Source organism: Centroberyx affinis, unplaced genomic scaffold, assembly GCF_046629955.1.
Source record: "Centroberyx affinis isolate AG114_WGS23_722 - 3 ecotype Tasmania unplaced genomic scaffold, CSIRO-AGI_Caff_v1 ptg000759l_1, whole genome shotgun sequence".
NCBI classification, from domain to species: Eukaryota; Metazoa; Chordata; class Actinopteri; order Beryciformes; family Berycidae; genus Centroberyx; species Centroberyx affinis.
This window is the reverse complement of record NW_027279371.1, coordinates 188,829-210,762: the sequence shown is the minus strand read 5'-3', so window position 1 is coordinate 210,762 and position 21,934 is coordinate 188,829. Positions and strand designations below refer to the sequence as shown.

Here is a 21,934-nt window from a genome sequence, read left to right as displayed (position 1 = left end):
GATATTTAATATCTCAAAAACTAAAGAGCTGGTTGTTGATTTTAGGAAGAAAGTAGGCCACATCTTCCTCTCTCCATCAATGGTGAAGTTGTAGAGAGGGTCTCCTCCTTCCGGTTCCTTGGGACCACTATCCACGAATCCCTATCATGGAATCTTAACACCAGTCTCATAGTCAGTAAAGCCCACCAGCGACTCTACTTCCTGCGGCAGCTGAAGAAGTTCGGGGTCAGTCAGAAAGCCGTGACTCACTTCTATAGATCTGTAATTGAGAGTGTGCTCACTTTTTCCATTCTTGTCTGGTATGGCCACACAACCACTCAGGACAAGACGAAGCTTGAAAAAGTGATAGGCAGAGCATCTAAAATCATTGGTTGTAGTCTTTCCTCGCTTGCATCACTTTATTCCACCAGAATAATCAGGAAGGCTAAAAATATCACCACAGATCCCTCTCATCCGGCATATTACCTCTTTAATCTCCTCCCATCAGGTAGAAGATACAGGAGCATTAAGTGTAGAACATCTCGCTTCAGGGATAGCACCTACCTCAAAGTCATCAGGCATCTGAACTTGCACTGATTATCTCTAATGCACTTAACCTAGCACTTTAACACGGTATGCACTTTACTGCGTGCTGGATAACGTGCTGTTTTCTGGGTATTGTGCCGTAAATGTAAATTCTGTGTGTTGTATATTACTGTTTACTGTTTTACTGTGTGTATATTGTGTGCTGCTATTGCATTGTTGTTGTAGGAGAATGAACCAAGACAAATTCCTATCAACTATGTTGACATGGCAATAAAATTATTGAATCTTGAAAATTATTGAAATTATTGAATCAAAAATGGCAGCTGATTTGATATTAGTTTGATTGCCGAGATTGTCATGGATAAGGGAAAATGCATTTGGTGGGCCAAATATAACAGCATCTGAACTGCCCAAGGTTTCTTCCATTGTTTTTTTTTTCTATTAAGGTTTTTTCTTGGAATTTTTTCCTCATATGTATGAGGTTCTAAGGTGGGTAGTGCCGGTCCTCTTTAAGAAAAAGAAGGGATTTATACTGCATTACATTTATCTGTAAAGCGCTACTTTCAAAACATGACTTTGAAGTGATTGGAGAATTTGGTGTCCGTATAAGCTTAAAATAGATGCTTAATGTGAAATTATAATGCATTCAACTGCACTGAATACATTTGGATGGCTTCCTGTATCTGTTCCCCTTCTCTTTTGTGCTCCTGTGTGAGCTTGAAGAGAATAAAGAACAATGTTTTTCTAAAGATTAAAATGTTTCTAAAGATGGGAGAAGTGCTCACATATGACAAGGTCCTGGGTCGGATTCGCACCTAGGATGTTGTGTGGTGTGCACTACTGAGCCACCAGGATGCCTTAAGAGAAGAAATGGAACCCAAGATGCTACAGCTTTCCTCAGTTCCCTACCAGCAGTATTGCTATAGACAGCTTTCTATGTTCTGCTGACTTCCCAGTCCTCTCCTACGCACATGTCTCTCGGTATAGGTGTGCGAAGAACCACAGTTTCCTCAAAAATCATTGGTTTATCATGTTGGCTTATTCCTTGAAACTGCCATAAAATGCTTATCATGTTAGCTGATTCCACGAAACTACTATAAAATGCTAATCATGTTAGATTAGTCCTTGAAGCTGCCATAAAATGCTAAATACTTACTGAGCAGATTTTAAGTCCACCCCCTGCCAAAAGTTCAAAGCCCAGGATAGGAGGCAATATATGTTATTGTCTTCAATTTATCAAGTTCAAGTTCAAGTTCAAGTTTATTTATACAGTGCTTTAAAAAACAAAACAAGTTTGTACCAAAGTGCTTTACAGAGATTGGTTATAAAAAAAAAAAAAAAGAATACAAATGCAAGGAATAAAACAAGACAAGAATAAAAATGCAAGAAGCATAAAAACATATAAGAGCAGAAAAATAAAATAAGTAGACATATACACAGCCTCACACTAGCAAGTAAAAGTGGGTTTTAAGACGATTCTTAAATGTGCCAACCGAATCAGCAGATCTACTTTTTTTTCGGGAGACTATTCCTCAGTTTAAGACCTGCTATAGAAAAGGCCCTGTCGCCAGATTTCTTTAGTCAAGATCATGGAATAGCTAGCAGACCTTTGTCAGTGGGCCTAAGGGGCCTAACAGTGGTGTGGGGGGTCAGGAGGAGTTCAGAAATATAGCCAGGGGCGAGACCATGCAGCACTTTAAAAATAAACAGGAGGATTTTGAATTTAATCCTGAAATGGACAGGGAGCCAGTGTAGTGAAGCCAGGATTGGTGTGATGTGGTCTCTTTTACCCACTGCGCAGCCGAGGGCATCACATGGTCACTTCAGGTCATGCATTCAGTCAGTCAGTCAACTGTCAGCCAGTCAGTCAGTCAGGTACCGCTTAGTGAGATGTCGCTTCGTGAGATGGCCTCTAGAGGATGTCTCTGACTAAGAGATGGCCTCTTGCCTATGGGCTAAACGCCACATTCAGTGTCACACATTGATAATGTCATATTGGATCTCACTAGCCCAAGTCTCTTGACAGAGGAATCAAATCTAGGCTATATCCAGGGGGTCACTGGGCCGGAACGCACTGGTACACTGTTCCGGGAGTGAATTTGACAACTACTTTTTCTAGGTCTGAGAAGGACAGAAAAGGCCTGAATTTGGAAATAACCCTAAGTTGGAAGAAGCTAGATTTCACAACTGAGCTGATATCGAAGGCTGCACTGAGATCTAAGAGGATCAGGATAGAGCAATCACCTGCATCAGCTGTAGGGAGGTCATTTGTTACCTTCAACAGGGCTGATTCTGTACTATGTTGTGCACGAAAACCAGATTGAAATTTTTCAAATATGCCAAAAGATCAACGCTCAATGATAGGAGGCAATTTATTATTGTAGTCAATTTATCACGTAATTTTTAACCATGACATAGATACGTTAAGATACATTTAGCAGTGAGAAGCACACTGAGGGTACCGATTATGAGGCAAGTCACCATATTTTACCACGTGTTTCTGTACCACAACAAAGAGTCAACAAGTGGTGAAATACAATTATCTCACTGACCAAAAATGTTTCTTTTTTATTCTTCTTTTTTTTTTTTTTTTTTTTTACATATGTTTGCTTTTTATTCATTTTCACAACACAAAATACATCTCTTCTCTGCATTTCATTTCAGAAGAGAAGAGATACGAGATGGAACATTGAGGGAAGGAGCTCAGCTGTTAGAGTTTTTATGATTCATAGTGATAAGCAGTCCTCACCCTCTTTAAGACACATAGACCAAAACCATGCTAGAAAAGCACTCCAGACCACAAGAGAGACAGTGAGGGAAGTCTTCATCTTTTGTGTCTTCCTTATTTTGACCTCACTTCTAATATTCAGTTGGCAGTTGTTATAGGTGCTATACATTATGAATAGTTTCATTTGAACATAGGTTCAGGCTTCAATACAGCTTGCATGGCAGTGTATTCCCATTCAACAGCAGAAAGCGAAAGCACACAAGACAGCACTTCAATCAACATTTGTGGCCATCCCTCTTTCTGCTTTTTTGTGACTTTGCTGCTGAACTGGTACCCATTCCATGAAATGTTACCCACCCACCGGAGAGGCATGACAAGAAATACAGATGGTGTGAAGATAGCAAGAGTGCCTTTAGTACTATTAGACAACTGCAGCTCATCCAGAATGCTGCTGCCAGGGTTCTAACCAGGTCTAAGAAAATGGACCACATCACTCCAGTGATGAGATCACTGCACTGGCTTCCTGTGTGCCAAAGAATTGCGTTTAAAATTCTGTTGCATGTTTATAAAGCACTTAATGGTTTAGGACCAAAATACATTTCTGATCTCCTTCAGTGTTATGAACCCGCCAGACCCCTCAGGTCTTCAGGTGCTGGTCTGCTTATTGCTCCCAGGATCAGAACAAAGCATGGAGAAGCAAGCAGCTTTTAGTTTGTATGCTCCTCATGCCTGGAACAAACTTCCAGAACATCTGAGGTCTGCCTTCACTTTAGAATCTTTTAAATCAGGGCTTAAAACGTTTCTGTTCGCCAGGGCTTTTTAAGAAATCTAGGGCAACACTCATCTGCACTGTTTATTTATTTATTTATATCTTTTTTTATTTTTCTTTTAAATGTGATTTTAATGCACTTTTCACTTTTCTAATCCTCTTGCACTGTCTTTTCTTTTATCTTTCGATTTCACTTGATTTGAACTGCACTGGTTTACTTTTTAAGTCTTTTATCTTGTGGATCTCTTTTGCATTTTTTAATTGTACATTTTTTACCTTTACTGTATTTTTTATTACTCTGTAAAGCACTTTGAATTGCCTCAGTGTATGAAATGTGCTATACAAATAAAGCTGCCTTGCCTTGCCTACAAATGCCTATAGCACATATTCTTGTTAAATATTAAGCTGTGGTGTTGTGCAACAGAAACTGGAATCTTGTGTCTCAAAACACTTGAGTCCAGTCTTTTTACTTTTATAGAGTATTTATAGGATGATTGTTTCCTTCATGTTTCCTTCATGTTTTATGTTTTTTTTGGTAACACATTCAAGTCCAATGTTGATACTCAACTATCAGGTGACAAGAAGTAGATGCTAAACAAAGTGTCACTTGCCTTTTGGTGCATGTCCACAGACTATATAACCCTAACCCTGACCTAGCCTGACCTTAACCCTAACCCTGACCCTAATTCTAACATTAATCCCAACCCTAGTCCAGACATAAAATTATCTATAGCCTTGACTTGAAACTTGTAGACTTTCTAGTGACACATTATAGTCACTTAATAGTAAGTTGAGTACATCAGCATTGGACTATCCAAATAAAGTGTGACCATACATTTTAAATTTTGTTTTGGACATTTGTTTTTCAAAAGATTTAGATTTTCATTAGCATAACATGACCTGTCTGTATAGGTAGCACCAGTGGGCAAAATACCCTCAGGGAGACAAGGCAGCCTAAATAAATAAAAACTCGCTTGGGTACTTTATTTTAAGTAGAAAATGAAAGAATGAAGAAGTCAGGGCTTGACCAGGGCTGGCAGTGTGAGAAGGAAGAGAGAGGGAGCCAGGTCGGGGAAGTGGAGCCTGGAGGAGGGAGAGATGGACTGTAGCCTAATTACATCCGTGTTAACAAAGCACCCCACTACCATCTAGTGTTTCGATGGTCTACGTGCACAATCGCTGAAGCAGAACCATAAGCTCGCACCGCCGTAGGCTCCTACACCGTTGCTACGGCGGCAGTTCGAAGCAGAAGTAGATAATTTTCCCTTTAGTCTTCGTCGAGGTGATGGCAGGGCTGCGTCTTCCTCTCGTGAGGCGGGCGCTGGCCGTGGTGCCGAATGTTTTGTAGGCATGCACACACAGTTTTAAACAGCATATTTCTATTAATGCTGTAAGGTAGAAGAAGAGACTGTGTCGGTCCCGAGCTAGACGGTGCTATGGGGCTGGTTCTATGTGAGTGAAAAGAAATAGGTTTTGCGTTTGGATTTGAAGGTTTCCATAGCTTCCACAATTGCAAGTTGAAGAAGTTGGTTCCAAAGATGCGGAGCTATAGGAAAACTCTGCTGCCCGCCGATTTTTTTTCTTTCTTCTAGGGATAGTAAGGTAGGCCTAAGCAGTGTCCTACGATCGGTGCTGTAAAATACCGAGGTCAAGACTCTTCAACCGGTGTATGATCCTGTTTAGTTTTTTTTTTTCCTTTTGGTAATTTCATTATGTGTCTTCTTGCATTTTGAGGTGCAAATGCTGAACATATTTGGACTGGGCTCAGATTTGAGCAAACAAAATATAATTCACTCCCATCCTAAATAAATTTCAAGAGACTTTAATCAGTGAAGAATGAAATCCATCAAGTATTGTTGCTGAACTTGGCCGTGTGGGCAGCTCTTATCATGTAGGCTACTGCAACTGCTGTAAAATAAGAAACGTAGGCTGTATGTAAAAAAAAATAAATACAAATTTGATATTATTATTAGATGTAGGCTAATATTATTATAATTTAACTAAAAAAAAGATTTTGAGTGCTGCAATACTGTGATCTGCCCTTTTTACTAATATCAACTCTATGTTTCAACTGTTTGTGTATTTCAAAAACAATATAGCCATTTTACATGTTTGGTCACAAAGTCCAACAATAATTATAGGCTCCTACTAAAGAGGACAAATCCGACAAAATGCACCATAGTGGGTGTGTTCAGAGTAGGCATTACTTGGAAGGGGAAATACTTAGCCTAAATATATCACATATTTGCAAAACTTCTAAGCACAGGTGTAGGTGTACAGCACGTAAATCGCGTTGCAGAGTTCGTACTCATTTCACGACTTTTTAAGAGATCATGTTGCAGGTGGTTGGTCTGAGCTGGGCTTCCTCATCAGCGGGGACAGGATGCAGCTCTGGCGGCTCCGTGGCAGCAGGCAGGCGGGGCAGTGCTGCCTGTCTCTGTCCGTGGTGCTGAGACTGCGCTAACCGTCTGCTGCCACTAGGGGGCGGAGCGGAGATAGAGGGCTAGAGGCTGCGCCGTTTTTCCACTCGTACTCCACGGTCACTTGTGTAATAAAAGAGATATCCACTAGATGGCGGATAGAATCCACAATTAAATCTGTGCCTTTCTTCTGCTTTCCTGAAGCTCAGTGCTGCAGTAGTGTCTGTACTGGTGGACTGGGGGAGACCGAGCCAAGGTGTGTATCATGGCTTTCCCAATGCAAATGTAACCTCTCTATTTCGGCTTGACCACAGCAGACTGAAGAGACCACGCTACAACTTCTCTCAGGTTCATGTTGTTTATTTCTGTCAGATAACACAGAAATCAATGTGGTTGAGTGGTGGTTGAGACACATTCAGCTCCTGCCCCAGTCTGGAATCGTCAGCAGGCAAAAGGGCTTTACAGTCTTTACACGATGTGATCGTATAGTTTTGTTACATAAAAAATAATACTAATTAAAAAAAAAAACACTCCTGCTACACACGAAAGCCTATTCATAAATGTACACTGTACATTGTACACTATGTAACATCTGAGTTTACTACATAAACAACCATGGACCTATTTTTATATATTCATATAGCAAATAACTTTCTATGCAAAGGTTTACACAGTGCTTATAAAAAATAATGAGCAGAAACACATGCCTCATATAAGTTATAAACATACACGTCAGATAACACAGAAATCAGTGTGGTTGAGTGGTGGTTGAGACACATTCAGCTCCTGCCCCTACACATTAGAATCAGAATAAAATCAGCACACCAAAGCAATCGCCATTTTATATAATTTAATATATAGAAACACTGCGGAGCTGTTTTCACTACATACCAGTCTGGAATCGTCAGCAGGCAAAAGGGGCGAGCTGAGCGATTCCGGTTAACCGAGCCTTGCATAAAATAATACAGGATATGAAAACACATCCCCAAAGAAATAAAAATAGCAAAAATAAATTAATAAATACTAGAATGAATTTTGACGAACTTCAGCAATTCTTAACAATCCTGTTACACAAACATAGGGGAAGTCATAGAGATTAATTAAGAAAAACAAAACACAAAAATGGCAACACAAATGGGATTTACAAGTGAAATTTGAGAATGGTCTGACTCAGTGGCCTAAGGAGCAGGCCACATGAGTGCAAACTCATGGGTTCAAGTCCAGCTCATGACTTCTGCTGCATGCCATCCCTGTTTCACTTCGGTGAATGCTGCCCAATAAAGCAAAAATGTCTGAAACGTAAAACGTAAAAATTGATCAGGTTCAATTGAACAGGTTATAGGCTATACCCCGACTTTTGCTCCGTGGGGTAACCAGATAGTGTATATAGGCCTACTTTAAAAAAAAAGTCATGAATTCTTTAAAGATTGTTTATTATTATTACTTTTTATTAACAAACATTAACCCATTTGTACAGTCTGTTTTATATTTAGGACAATTTATCACATTAATCCTATGAAAAGGCGTTTTTTTTTTTAACTGGATACAAAATCAAAACACAGTTTTGAACACTTTCCCTTTAAATAGTGTGTACAGAAATCCTGTCTTATGTTATATTCTTTATGGCCACGGGACATGACAAGCGTCCATGAGGTTCATCTTTGTACAGCAAGCCCGCAGTAAACACACTCATGCCATGTGTCTTTGTGTGCAAATGACTCCTGGCGGCTAAAATATGATACTACAACAAGGGGCAGTGCCGCAAGAGAGGCAGGATTGTACACTGGGGGGACATTCATGCGAAACACCGTTACAATGAGTTTTATTTTATGTGTTTTGCATAATGGTAGCCTATCATGGAAGATATAGGTCATAACCATTTAGCCAGTGTTTACCATGCTCACCAGTTGGCCTAGAGAGGCTACAAGTTGCCTTGATAGTAGGTTGATCCCCATAGAGACAGAAGAGTGGTAGTATGTCTCCTCTGGTCAAAATGTCAAAATATGATAATCCAGTATTATATATTCACTGGCACTGAAAGGGACACAAACTGTGTCATCCACATTTTACAAGACATTTGTTTAATGATTTCTGATTGATATGATTTCCCTTCTGCTCAGGTCCAGCTAAGAGATTAAATAAATTCAAGAAAAAATGCATTTGGAAAAGAAACTGATATAGATGTTTTTCTGTGCATGTCATTCCTGTGTGAGGTGCTTGACCTGCCTGTGTCAAGTACTGTATGAACATGAGACATTATATAATAAAGATGGAGAAGCCACAGCCACTTCATTACAGAGCACTATGGGTGTTTCCAAACTAGCAAACCATAACATTCTTGTTTCTCTTTTAGGTAAGCTGTAAGAGTTTTTTTCCATCTGTGCAATCAGGGTTTAAATGCCTTGATCAATGGCTCAGTGGTAGCTGCAGATGGAGCGGAGAGTGTCACTCATTCCCTTTTGCCTCAGTATGGTTCCTTACCAGCAACAGTCACAAAGACTGTTTCTCTAATCTTTAGATAGAGGCTACCAAAGGATTTGCTAAATTGCTATGAGAATAAAGAAAAAAATAAATACAAAAATAAAAATCTTACTTTTATTTATATATGTAAAACCAAGACATTTAATCTCCATCTGGTCTAGTGGAGCTGCACAATAGCCAGTAGTAGAGAACAGTGACCATATTAGAAGACTGGTTTTACTGGGCAGAAGACCCATTTCAAGCCCCTTGTGACAGCAAGTATCCGCCCTGCTGGAGTGTCTTTGAGCAAGAAACTGAATCCCTGCCAGCTCCATTGGTGCTGTTCTGTTGCTGACCTCTGACCTGGATTTTCATTTGGACGATCAATAGAGTTTAAAAAAAAAAAAAAATTCTGCGAGTGTGAGTCAGGGCATTGCTGAAAAGTACATGCATGCCCAGCACATATTCCCATGGCTAAATCCAGAGCATTTTTAAAGGTAAAAAAATAAAGAATTCAATAAAATCCTATTCGTACCTACCTTAACCTGCCTTGTTTTGAACTCCAATCCTACTATAAAATGAGGAAAACTCTGTCCTTCTGTCTGTCTGTCTGCGTCCATTTTGGTCCTCAATGGGTTGGCCAATCAATCTGAAACTGCACATGGGCATTGAGCATTGGCATAGGCAGGGACTGACGAAGCTGATTTTTCCATTTTCCCAAATTTACACTGTTTATGTGCATTTTTGGCAAGTCTGCACGTAGTTGTGGCGCGCGCATCCCCGGGTATGGACTAGTGGTAATGGAATTTCAAAAATTCACTGATATTCAAAGCAGTTTTTTGGAATCTCCGTTCAAAAAATTGTCATTAAATCAACATTGTACTCTTTAATATTTCAAGTGTTTCAGTTAGTTGTTGCTTACAGCAGGTATTGGTTTAACAGCCTACTCAGTAGTAGTCCAGTTCATGTTTTTTCTGAAAATGGATATAGATATAAAACCCATTGCCTGACCAGTGATTTAGAAAAACAAGGCCAAGTTGCCCTCATTCTTAGAGAGACAGTCCTGTAACTAGAGAGTCAGAGGTTTGGCCCTTGCAACAAGCAGTCTGTACAATCTCAGCACAATAAGGCAAGTATCTCATCAACTGAAAATCATTCACAAAACACACACTCAATGAAATGGTGTAAAACAGGGTTTATTTGTAAGGTTTATTACATGCTTTGCTTTGGTGTACTTTATGATAAAGGAATTTTGACTGTGAGACACAGACAAACCATCAAACAAAACTCCTCAACCCTGAATATTACTGTAGTATCTCATTTTTGAAAAAGACACATAAACAAAATAGAAATACATAAGAAGATACCTCACACACCCAGTCAGACGGTTGGTAGAAAATAACGTTGTTGAACACAATAGGTCGGTGCTGTGGCCATATTGTTAAAGATAAACCTCCACCCCTTTGATAAATAATCATGTTATTAAAGCATAATTACTTTTATAGAAAATGTGAATTTGTTCTATGGAGAAATGCAAAGAGAACAGACATTTCTTACCACAAGCATAATTATTTTCAATAATTGTGATATTTACAATTCAGCAAAATGTCATTTAGTAATGGAGAAATGATGACCAATGTTTACAAAATCATTCATATTTTGGTTTATTACAAAAGATTGTGGATTAAAGTTATTAGAAATTTGCCCTGCAGCCCTCTGTTGCACCAAAATCATTGTGTGGAATGTAACTTTTTATACTGTGATACACACTGGGGAAATAATTACTATATGTTTTCCATAACACTAAACATAAAGTTGAAGCATGGATACGTATGGCTCTGAAATACTGGAATGCCAAATAGGCAAGTAAGTAAGAGAATAATTCACAATCTAGACCCCAGACAGAGCAGATTACAAGCATAGAAAATATTTATGAATAATTACTATATTAGAATGAAGATACCTCTAAGATTTAGAAACATTGATTGTATTTGGAGCTTGTTTCTTCCCATAGGCAGCCATCATTTGCGTCATCATTCTATCTTGTATGAGGCTACAGAGGGTGAATACATAGGTAGGCTCCATTGTGTTTTCCATAGTAGTAACAATCTTCAGGGAAGTTGTTGGTCTCCACCACCTCCTTATAATGGCTGACAGCATGAACCAGGCAGTTGGGGAAGCTGCTCCTGAAAGACTGGGCCACATGCTTCATATTTCCCTTCAGCTTCTGCTTCTCAATCTCCTCTTGTATCTGACTCTTGTTAAAAGGCTTTGGCTTAATACAGAAAGAGAACACCACTTTGATGTTGTTGTTGGTCAAAACATCAAAGCAGTTAGTTCCTCCTGCACAGCCATGGTAGGTTTCCCTGACCAACCAGTTGAAAAAGAAAGTGCGCTCCCTGTCATTGAAGACCCTGATGGACCAATTCACCCAATCATATTTCTTCACAAGTGAATCCAAGAGTGATTTGGTGAAGTCAAGGTCAACACTTCCAGGTTTCTTCTGAAGCTCACATTCCATCTCCAGCTCGGCTTGAACAGCAAACTTCTCCGTACATTCGACGACAGCGGCTGTCACACGGTTCTTCACATCCTCCATTCGTTCCTGCCACTTTTTCAACTCTTTCTCCCCCTCTTCTCTGTCCTTCTGGATGGCATAGTACACGACAACAACAATGCCCTTCACAAAAAGCTTCATCAGCCAGACACAAAACTTCACAACTGCCATTCTGTTTCTCTGCTCTGTGATTACTACTGTTTCCAGAATGGGGACTTCTGAGTTCTTCCCAGTGACAGCATTGTAGAGACTGTCCAAGTGGACGTTGCGTTTGTTGTCCTCATAATAGCTGAAGAACTCCTCCATCTTCTTCTTTTTGTCCTGAGGGTTAGTGGCAGTGACAAAGTCCTGGAAACTGTCATACTGGTGGAGGATCTCATGTTGGTAATCAAAGTTCTGCATGTTCATCAATGACCTCTGTCGCTCCAGGCCAATTTTAGCATGCTGATCTTGGATTTCATTGAGCTTCTGCTTGACCAAGTCCAATTGATCTGTCAGGTGGCCAGCCTCTTTCCCTTCTGGGTTTTTGAGTATCTTGGCAAAGGTGTTAAACACAGCCTCCAAGAGAGGGTGAAGCTGGCCTACAGTGGCTGCAAGCACCTCAGAGGCTTGCCCCATCATCTCCATACCTTTCTCGATCTTGTCCTTGTTCTGTAGGAACAAATTGGTCATCTTTAGATTATCTGTTGTAGACTAGTTGATCCAAACTTGGAATTTCCACAGCCAGAGACTATGCTGGTGCCTGAAAGAAGAAGAAACACAAAACCCTTGTAAAGTTCATTTTGATGTGATCTTAGAACATTTTTTTATTACTTTGGGTAAACCCACTATCAAGAGACACCAATGTACATTAAGTATTTTTTTCATGGAACACTTTCCTGACAAATAACTGTACAATAAAGCAAATGGCAGGTCATGTCAGCACTTGAAAGCATCCAGTTTCATGTTTCAGTTTCACCCTTGGAGTCTTATTTAATGACAGGGACTCTATTAGAGCCTTGGTGGCATTGGTACAATAGTCATGACCGAACACATATCTCATTCCCTGGAGCCCATATCCAGTTCAGAAAAAGGCACAACCAGGTCTGAGAGAAGAAAATCCCCACCTCTGCACTATAATGACAACCACACCTCCCTCCACAGATTGAAACCCCAATCACCAAATACATATAAAATACTGTTTTATAATGATCTGCTATGAAACAACAAATACAGGTTTATATCTACATCCACAGAACCTGGGTTTACCAGTAATTGCCACAGTGATTAAATCAATGATGTAATTTTACAGGCTTTCCTAAGGAAAAACAATTGTTCACATTCCTTCGTGAACCAGCTGATGAAAATGACAAAAAGGGTGCAACTGTAAATTGGAATTTGGAATTACATGTTGGAATTCAATTGGGACTTATTTTAATTTTGAGCAAAACATTCTAATCTAAAGAAAAATAACAGTGAAAGGAAATGCTCAGTAATTATCTTTGTGCTTGGAAATATTATTTTTCAAGTAATTTAACAGAAATGCTGCTTATAACATGTTTGCCATCCAGTATTTTCCTTTCACCAGGGGACAAAACCAACCTACAGAGCTGTTTTAGAGACCACAACCTTAAGTCCTAAGACATCAACAAGACCACAACAGTGAACCATACCATCTCCACCTCTGACATGCCACTTGAATGTCAGCTGTTTCAGCAGTACAAAATACATTTTATGGTGTAGCCAAGTCGAAAGGAGATCGAGCACTCTTTTAAAACCAGTTCCTCAAAGGTCTCCAAGTTCCCACAGCTCCTATTCAAAGTCTGCTTGCCGTAATGGTGAGACAATCTGAGCAAACAAAACTTAATATTGTTTATTTTTAATTTCATTGTCAGGAAAAAATACAAATTAGAGCAGAATAAAAAATCACCTTACAAGCTACTAGTATCCAGTGCGGTCCAGACCAGTTGTCCAATAGTCCAGCTGCCTTTAAGTGCCAGGCTCCTTGGAATGGATATATATATATGTTTGTCTATATATATGTATATCTCGTCACTCCCTCTTTGGAACGCCTCCACCCTCCTCAAGTATTCCATGGAAACCCAGTCAGAGGGATGAGGGGCTGGCACTGAGTGATAACATCCTGTAAACACTCCCCATCCAGGGACACCATACACCCTGACAAATTAGAGAAATGCGGCAACATTGCTCAGTAAACTTCTAAGACAACATTTCTGCTCCTGGTGCTGCAGCACAATATTTCTTTTCCATTTTCCATATAAAGCATCAATATGATTCAAAATAATTCAATGCAACACCACATGTAGAATGGACTGTTAGAGTAAAGCACACACACAAATGGCAAAATACATACACACACATACACAGGTGTATCCTTTTTTATGTAGACTGTAATATAAATGAAATTAGCCTTGAAATTAGCCTTTCAACATGCCTCCTACTGTTTCTTTTTTGTTATCTTTTTTTTTTTTTTTTTCATATTTGACATATTGTATGTCAAATATGTATGTATTTTCTTGCAATGTTGAAAAACGTATACGCAGGCCTATTTAACATTATTCATCTTTTTATTTTTTTTATTTTAACTTAATAATGCTGTTTAGACAAAAGCGCAAACAAAGAGTAAATTACAAATTGATTAATTGAGGGGCGATATCAACGTCTGACGTCGTCAAGGCAACACGTGATACCACAAAGTGCTGTCCCATTCCTCCTGTACCATTTTGAGCCCTCATGACATGAAAATACATACACACACACATACACACGTTTATCCTTTTTTATGTAGACTGTAATATAAATGAAATTAGCCTTGAGGGAATTTTGTGATGAAATAACTCAACCCATATAACAGGTAAGCATATACTGTATTTTGATATGAATGTCTCTTTAGTTTTGGTTTCAGGTGGAGTTATCATTCTAACTAACTCATCTGGAACGCTGACCTTCCCCCTCCCTTCTCCAGATGTTTCCAGGTCACTGACAACAGGGCGTGTGGCGACAGATTGGGCATCACTTGGTTTGAAGAAGTCAAGGGGGGAAGGAACAGAGGGAAAGTACTTCCTTAGTTGGATTAAAGGGCGGTTCCACAAAAAAAGGGACCAACAATGCAGACAAATTTTTTGTTTGAGTGAATAGGTGCGTTTTGAGGAGTATCACTGGATTTTCCTGCCAGTGTGCAGACATGGACACTGGTTCCTTGTTGCTGCAAATGTGGAATCGTGACAGGTCTACATCATGGACTCCTAGAGGTATATTTACTCCTATTGATAGTGTAAAATCAGTAAAGCCAATGACATGTTTCACTTATGTTAGTCTTTTTAATTATGAATTAGAAAGTTCACGAAGGAGCGAGACGCCTCAACAGGGTAGTGTCTGGATGGATGGACCTTACAGAAAGTCCCAGTTGCTGAACAGCAGGATGGCTCAAGCTGCGGCCTTCTGTGCTTGTTTATAAAAGCACAGATTTTAAAATTGCCTTGTTATTAAGAGATCTGTTTGTTTGTTTGTGAGTTAAAGCCACACAACGGTGGAGCAGGAAAAATTTAAAATGCATTATATATATTATATAGATGCTATAAGTGGCATGGTTTGTGAGCCACTGGATGTTTTCAAATTGTATCTTTCAGAATGCTGAAGCCCTGCTTAAAGATGTCGATCCTGCCATGGTCCAGCAGGAGCACATGGAGAGCCTCAGGGGGTACATCCTAAATCAGCTGATTGGGGCACAATTACAGAACTGATTTGTTAGTCTGTCTGTCTGTCTGTCTGTCTGTGAAATGTTAGTTCACTTTAGTTATCTTGCTGTTTTAACACCGTAATTTTGCTTATTTTTTGAACAAAATATTTGGTGGGTCCACCACGAAAAATACCTCCACAGGTGGGTCTCGGTGAACCTGCATTAGACACACCTAACCTGTGAACCTATTAAATCCACTCCAGCCTTTCTTTGAACTGTCCCTTGTGATATAATTTTGTAAATAAACAAACTAAACTTTACTTCCGTATCTCGTCTTCTACCTTTTTTCAGACTGTTGTGGCAGATGTATGCTTTCTTCTGTACGAACAGAATTTACATATATATTATCAAAGTTTCAAAGGTGAATTTTATGACCTGAACTTGACTTTATACATTGGTTCTTGTGACATACATGATGTTTTGAAGTATGACTTGTAGAGTATAAATTGTCCCAGATGCTGACTGGCAAGAACACGATGAGACAGTGTCCACTACGACGGGTAGTTTAATGAACCTATGCAAAGTTACAGTCCTCTTCTCTTTCCATTACAAGTGTTAGTTATGTGTGGTTTCTACAAAAACGAGAAATAAAATACAAGATTTCAATTGGTGTCCTATACAGAATGCAAATGATTTATCAAGGCGTAGCAACATGAATTAACTGTTACAGCCAGTACAGAGATGCTTGCAATTCATATGACTTCATATAACTATCTCCAATTAACTCAAAGTCAAGATAAAACTGTAATATGGATAACCTAATCATCACAATAGCTAACAAACACTTAGCTACCACTATGGTAATAATTGAGTCAGCTTAGCAAGGGTTAGCTTGTGAATGTCAAAGTCATGCTATGCTAGAGATAGAGCTAATAGCAACATAACAACTCAGTGTAATAGAATACACTAAAAGACTCATACAAATACTCATAAACAACAAATGAATAAGTGACTTACACTTAGCTGCACGCACAGACAACACTCTGAAAAGTAGAGGTGATGAAGCAAGGAATAACAACTTGAACATGCAGGAACACCGCAGTACACCCACCACATCATGAAAGGCCCAACTGAAAGGGGGGTCCTAATCTTGATGACCATAAGTCTGCCTAACTGCAAATGTCCACTAGGGGGCCTTTACTACAGCCTGAACATAATTACAGTCTGACCATGGCAATTAGCTGGCCTTTTTAACACATGATTAAGTAATAATTCCAAGGCTCAGCAAGATATGCATGTTTTGTGCTACCAGCCCAAGGCCAAAGTGTGAATATAGTGCTCTTTTGCCATGTTCATGCAAAAAATGACTCACAATAGGTATAACTAATACTAGGTATTCTGGGTGTTTTTTGTTTTAGTGACATGCATATACAGAGGCTGTAGTAATAAACCTGAAACTTATAGATGAATGAAGTCATTACCTCACCAAATCAAAGTGTGTTTACCATACTAGTCAAAGTAAATGTAAATGGCTGCAAATAGGATTGGGATGTGATCATGAAACATCATAAAATAGTATACACCCAGGTGTAAATAGCATGGTTGGCTATGGACACACGGGTACAAATTGTCTCTGCCATTACCCGGGTGTAAATAGCCACATTGGCTATCCACCCCGGGTGCAGTAGCCAACAATAGCATTGTTGGCTACTGACACCTGGGTGCTAATAGCATCTGCCAAAGAAAAAAGCCCATGCTATAGCCTTTTATCGTTCACCTTTGCCCCCCCAAGATGAAAGTTAAAAAACGCCTATGCATTTACTCGCGCTAGAATAAAAATCCTGGAGAAAAAAATGATTGGAGAAAAAAGGATTAGGATGAAGATGAACTTCTTAGAAGATTCGCCGCACTGAGGAATAGGAGCGTGAAGTTGTTCTAGACAGGACATCAGATTAGTAAAATGGTCTTTGAACATATTTTCTATCAGACATAATCACATTTTGTATTTATGTACTGTTTTAAAGGTTTCCTGGGATGAAATAGTTAAAACAATGGAATCAATGGGAGACAACTGTCAATACAGCTAGATAATTTGATCCTTAGAAATCCCTCTAACTTTATCTAGTGAAAGAAATATATATCTTTTCAGAATAGATAGACGATGTACAAAGATAAATCACAACAATGTGGCTCAAACCAAAAATGCCTTAAACTGAGAAAGGAGTCAAACAGTATATGAGATGAAATTCATGTATAAAATTAGAAAAAATGAGAATGATATCTATATGTTTAATATACAAGGTAACTGTGTTGATAGTATAAAACTACTGTAAATACTGTATGTATCGCTAGGGAATATGCAATAGGCTACTATGACCTTTACCATAAAAGTTCTGTGTTTTAGTTTTAATTTGATGGTGGGTTTCTGAGGGAGAGAGGATGGGAGATTGGGGAGCGAGTGATCCGAGGGCACTGTTTACTAATCCGTGGCAGGGCCGGCCCCAGGGTTTTGGTGGCCCTAAACAAGAAATTTGTGGCCCTATAACACTAAACATTACACATGCACAGCTGATAAACAAATTTCCTTGCTTACAGCAGTCATCACATATGGGATGAAACTGTACAGCCCGTATCATATCAAAGCAATGAGCTGGGTAAAAGGTAAAACTGGTGGTGTGAAAGGGTCTAACCAGGTGATCTCAGTAATGCAACCCAGGAATAGACTTTTTATTAGGCATTCAAAAAGTTGTTGTTGTTGTCTGAAAAATATTCCAAGCATACTCAGAGGGATACAATTGTTGACAACTGTCTAGTGCAGTACAGTGTAATCTAGCAAGAGAAAAAGAAATCATCATGCAAGGTTAGCTAGTTAATTGTAAGCCTGTGTACTCGGATATGTGTGTATAGAGCTCAAACCTGGGTAACCTAAATGTAATTCAGTTTCATAAGTATCATTCAGCAACAATATTATAGCCTACTTTCTTAGCCTGTTCATTATTACATTCCCTATTGAATTCATTGATAACTGGAGAACTTGCTTTCCTGTATGATTTCACTGCAACAGTAGATCTATACACTCAGAGGATTCAAATCCTTGAATTACGAGGCCCCATGATGGACCACAGATGTGTGTGACCCTAAAGAAGCCCATAAACTGTTTATGCCTGGGGCCGGCTCTGATCCGTGGATAGGGTTTTCCACGTAATTTGTTTTTTTCCAAGTGACCCCAGGGGGGCTCCGTATTTTTCTCTTGTGTGAGGGTGTGCAATATATTTTGTTAATAAAGATAATAATATATATTGCTTGCTATCCTGGATTTTGAATTTCTGGCAGAGGACGGACTTAAAATCCTCTCTAATATTTATCAGGCACTCACAATGGTTGTTTTCAGATTTTTTTATGTGACTGTGGGGATAACTGGCATCAGTGATTTTTTTTTATTTTATAACATTTGGTTTTATTTCTTGTTTTTCTGTAATCAGTAATTCATTTTCTCAGCTTTTGGAAATGTCCAAATATTTGAGGAGGACATTATCTGATGGTTTCACTTTCATTTGTAGCTTGCACTACAGAACAACTTTCATTAGAAAGGATGATCTGACAGTATATGACTAATGTGACTGGAGGAATAGAGGAGAAAATTATAGCAAGTGTAAGCTGCCAAGTAAGATTTCAGATTAATTTAAATTTCTTAAGAGAATGTTTTGTTCCCTCATTTGAAATGCATGTTTTTTATTTGGGCTGTCATTATAAAAGGGCTATTTGGGTGTAAGGCAACTTTTGTGTGGATATTTTGTGTTAGAGAAATAAATGACTTCACCAAGTCTGAAACAAGATTTATTCAATGAAAGAAAGGCATTGTTTTGGCAACAAACATCACAAATACACATTTAAAGAATAAGTGCTGCAATTCTGAATGAGACACTGTTTACCCCATTAAAAGTATAACGATGCTTCACTAAAACTAACATAATGTCCACCACTTGATGGCTTTCTAAAGATAATTGGTTGTTTTTTAGACCTTGTGCTATGTTAGGTTAATGCTCAAACAGCCTTTTACTGTCTCATTCAAACAATAAGCAAATTATACCCTTGCACAACATTTGGAAACGCTTCAGATTCAGTTTGGTCTATTGCACTTTTCCAGCCAAACCATCATCTCATCTTTCATTTCTTTCACCATTCTTCCCCATTTCTTCTCGACTTCATTTTTGTCACCCCCCTTGATAGCCGTGCGTGCCATCAGTGCCATGAGACCCATGTTGAAGAGATTAATGATATGGGAGCATCTGGTTTCCATGATGGTTTTGTTTCCATCGCAGTGCTCAAAGTACACATCCAACAACGGTCTTCCGAAACCTGGCTCCTCACATATGCCCCTGTAAAAGACTTTTAGACCTTTTTCCAATTCATATTTATCCATGACTTTGAACTCCTCCATGTACTTTTGGGAGTCATCAGGGTTCTTCTTGATCTTCTCCACCATTTCAATGAAAGCAGTGTACTGCAGTTTGATGTAGTTTTCATGCTTTCCGTAGGTCACCTTCACTTCATCCAGCTTTATCTCTGTCAGTAACTTCTGGTTGGTCTGAGAGATGGTGTCCAGTTTGGTATGGATGGCACTGAAGTCTTCGTCAACCTTTTTATATTCTGCGATTGCCAGGTCATCCTTTAGTCCTTCCTTTAACACCTTCATGAAGACAGTGATGATGGTGCAGAGTGGACTGATGGTTTCAGCAAAAGAGGAAACTTTCTCCATTCCTGTAAGGAAGAAGACCACTGCCTTTTTGACCTGTTCTGTGTCAACCATGACTGATGTTGCAAGTCAATCTCACTGTAGAACTTAAAAAAAAAGCAAAAAAAAATAAGCCATATTTTGTTATCACAATTACCAAGGCTGTATCTATTTAACTATCATGTACATACAGGCACTAGATTACAAAAGATTGAGGATGGTCACTATTATTCAGGAACTTAGCTCTAACATCAATTCAAATATTATACTGTAAAAGCAAGATATTGAAAACTATTTCCTGCTCAGTCAAGTTAAGGACCTTGGAGTAAACTACTTTGTGTATAATTAATTGTCTTACCTTGTATAAAGTAGTCAGCAGACCGTGTATTTCCTTTTGGTTGCAGCAATCTCAGCCACTTCACCCCACTTTGTACCACAACAACCCCCTGGCTCTTGCTTTATAACAGCAGGACGTGGGAGTGACTCAAAAATATTAATGAATCTGATTGGTTGCGTGTGGTTCTTTTATCCATGCCTGATTGGCTGAGATACATCCTTCTGTTGTTAGAGCAAATCAGTACACACAGTTTCTACAAATTCTTATGCATACTCATACTTACACATATTCAAGGAATCATTAGAATGACAAAAGCGTACTGTTTTGTATTGTGAAGTTTAGGTCTGAGTGTCTTTGATCAGAATCAGAACCCGAGTGGTGTCTGAAGAACTAATTGGACAACCATAAAAAAAACCATACTGAACAAATATCCATTGTTGCAGTCTGAGGAGCAGGCTTGAATAAATTGATTGACAGCTGTCATGCAGCTGACATTACTACTCAGCTGTTCAATAAACAGCACAAAGACTAAAAGCAAAATCAACCCAATGATATAGATTATATAGATTTCATTTTGCTGCCAATCAGCTGATACTCTTCTGCAGAGCAACTAACAATGAGTTCATAGCTCAACAGTAGCTATGAATTCATTGTAAGTTGATTATTTCAGTTCTTTATGGTGAGAATAGTTGTTTTGATAACCACAGAGAATCAGTATTTTATGGCAGTTTCAGAGAATAATCTAACATGATAAACATTTTATGGCAGTGCCATGGAACAAATGATAAGCATTTAGGTAAGATTCAGGGAATAAGTCAACATAATAAAGTAACACTTTATTTATATAGCACTTTTCAAAACAAGAGTTACAAAGTGCTTAACAACAGGAAATAAAACAAGAGGCAGGTTAAAAAACAACCAAACAAACAAACAAATAAATAAAACGAGGCAAGAGACAACCAAACAAACAGAATTAAAACAGATAGGCTAAATGAAAAAAGGGCAACAACAAAAAAAAAAATGCACAGACAAGTGCAGTGTAACAGTAGTAGTGTAGTGTAACAGTCTATAGTAACATGAAAATAAAATGATAAAACCCAGTAAAATTAACATTAATAAAATGCCTGTTTAAATAAATGGGTTTTAAGAAGTGATTTAAAAAGAGAAACTGAATCTGCCAGTCTGTGTTAGACTGGCAGAGACCCCTCTATGGTTAGACCCCTCTATGTGTTATAGAGGGAGGCGATTCCATAGCGTTGGAGCTAGAACTGAAAAGGCACGGTCACCTCTTGTTTTCAGTTTGGATCGCTGGACAAGTAAGAGCCCTTGGTCTGAGGACCTGAGTGGCCTTGCTGTGGTGTGTGGCTTCAACAATTCTGAAATATAGGTAGGAGCCAGGCCTCGCAAAGCTTTAAATGTGATCAGAAGTACTTTAAAATGAATCCTCTGTCGCACTGTCAGCCAGTGTAAGGAGGCCAGTATGGGGGTGATATGAGACCTGCGACTGGTCCTGGTCAGGAGCCTTGCGGCTGCATTTTGAACAAGCTGCAGCCTGGACACAGCAGATTCACTGAGGCACGTAAAGAGGGAGTTGCAGTAATCTAAACGTGAGGAAATAAGAGCATGTATAAGTGTTTCCATATCCTTAGCTGAGAGGACTGATTTAATTTTTATGTTACGGAGTTGGAGAAAGCAGGATTGAACCAGTTTTTTTGCATGTAAGT

At 38.9% G+C, this 21,934-nt stretch overlaps 2 protein-coding genes across 2 annotated transcripts; both read right to left on the bottom strand.

Annotated features, from left to right (window-relative positions):
• Positions 1-10,955: 10,955 nt before the first annotated feature.
• LOC139644615 (uncharacterized) lies at positions 10,956-12,131 on the bottom strand. Its single transcript, XM_071520048.1, has one exon. It carries the CDS (start codon positions 12,129-12,131, stop codon positions 10,956-10,958), a length of 1,176 nt encoding a protein of 391 aa, XP_071376149.1.
• A 7,127-nt stretch (positions 12,132-19,258) lies between these two features.
• LOC139644614 (protein rapunzel-like) lies at positions 19,259-19,948 on the bottom strand. Its single transcript, XM_071520046.1, has one exon. The coding sequence runs from the start codon at positions 19,946-19,948 to the stop codon at positions 19,259-19,261; it is 690 nt and encodes a 229-aa protein (XP_071376147.1).
• Between the last annotated feature and the right edge of the window lie 1,986 nt (positions 19,949-21,934).

Bases quoted from the DNA above. Each gene is read 5' to 3' on its own strand.
- LOC139644614 (XM_071520046.1), bottom strand. From the start codon at position 19,948: ATGGTTGACACAGAACAGGTCAAAAAGGCAGTGGTCTTCTTCCTTACA.
- LOC139644615 (XM_071520048.1), bottom strand. From the start codon at position 12,131: ATGACCAATTTGTTCCTACAGAACAAGGACAAGATCGAGAAAGGTATG.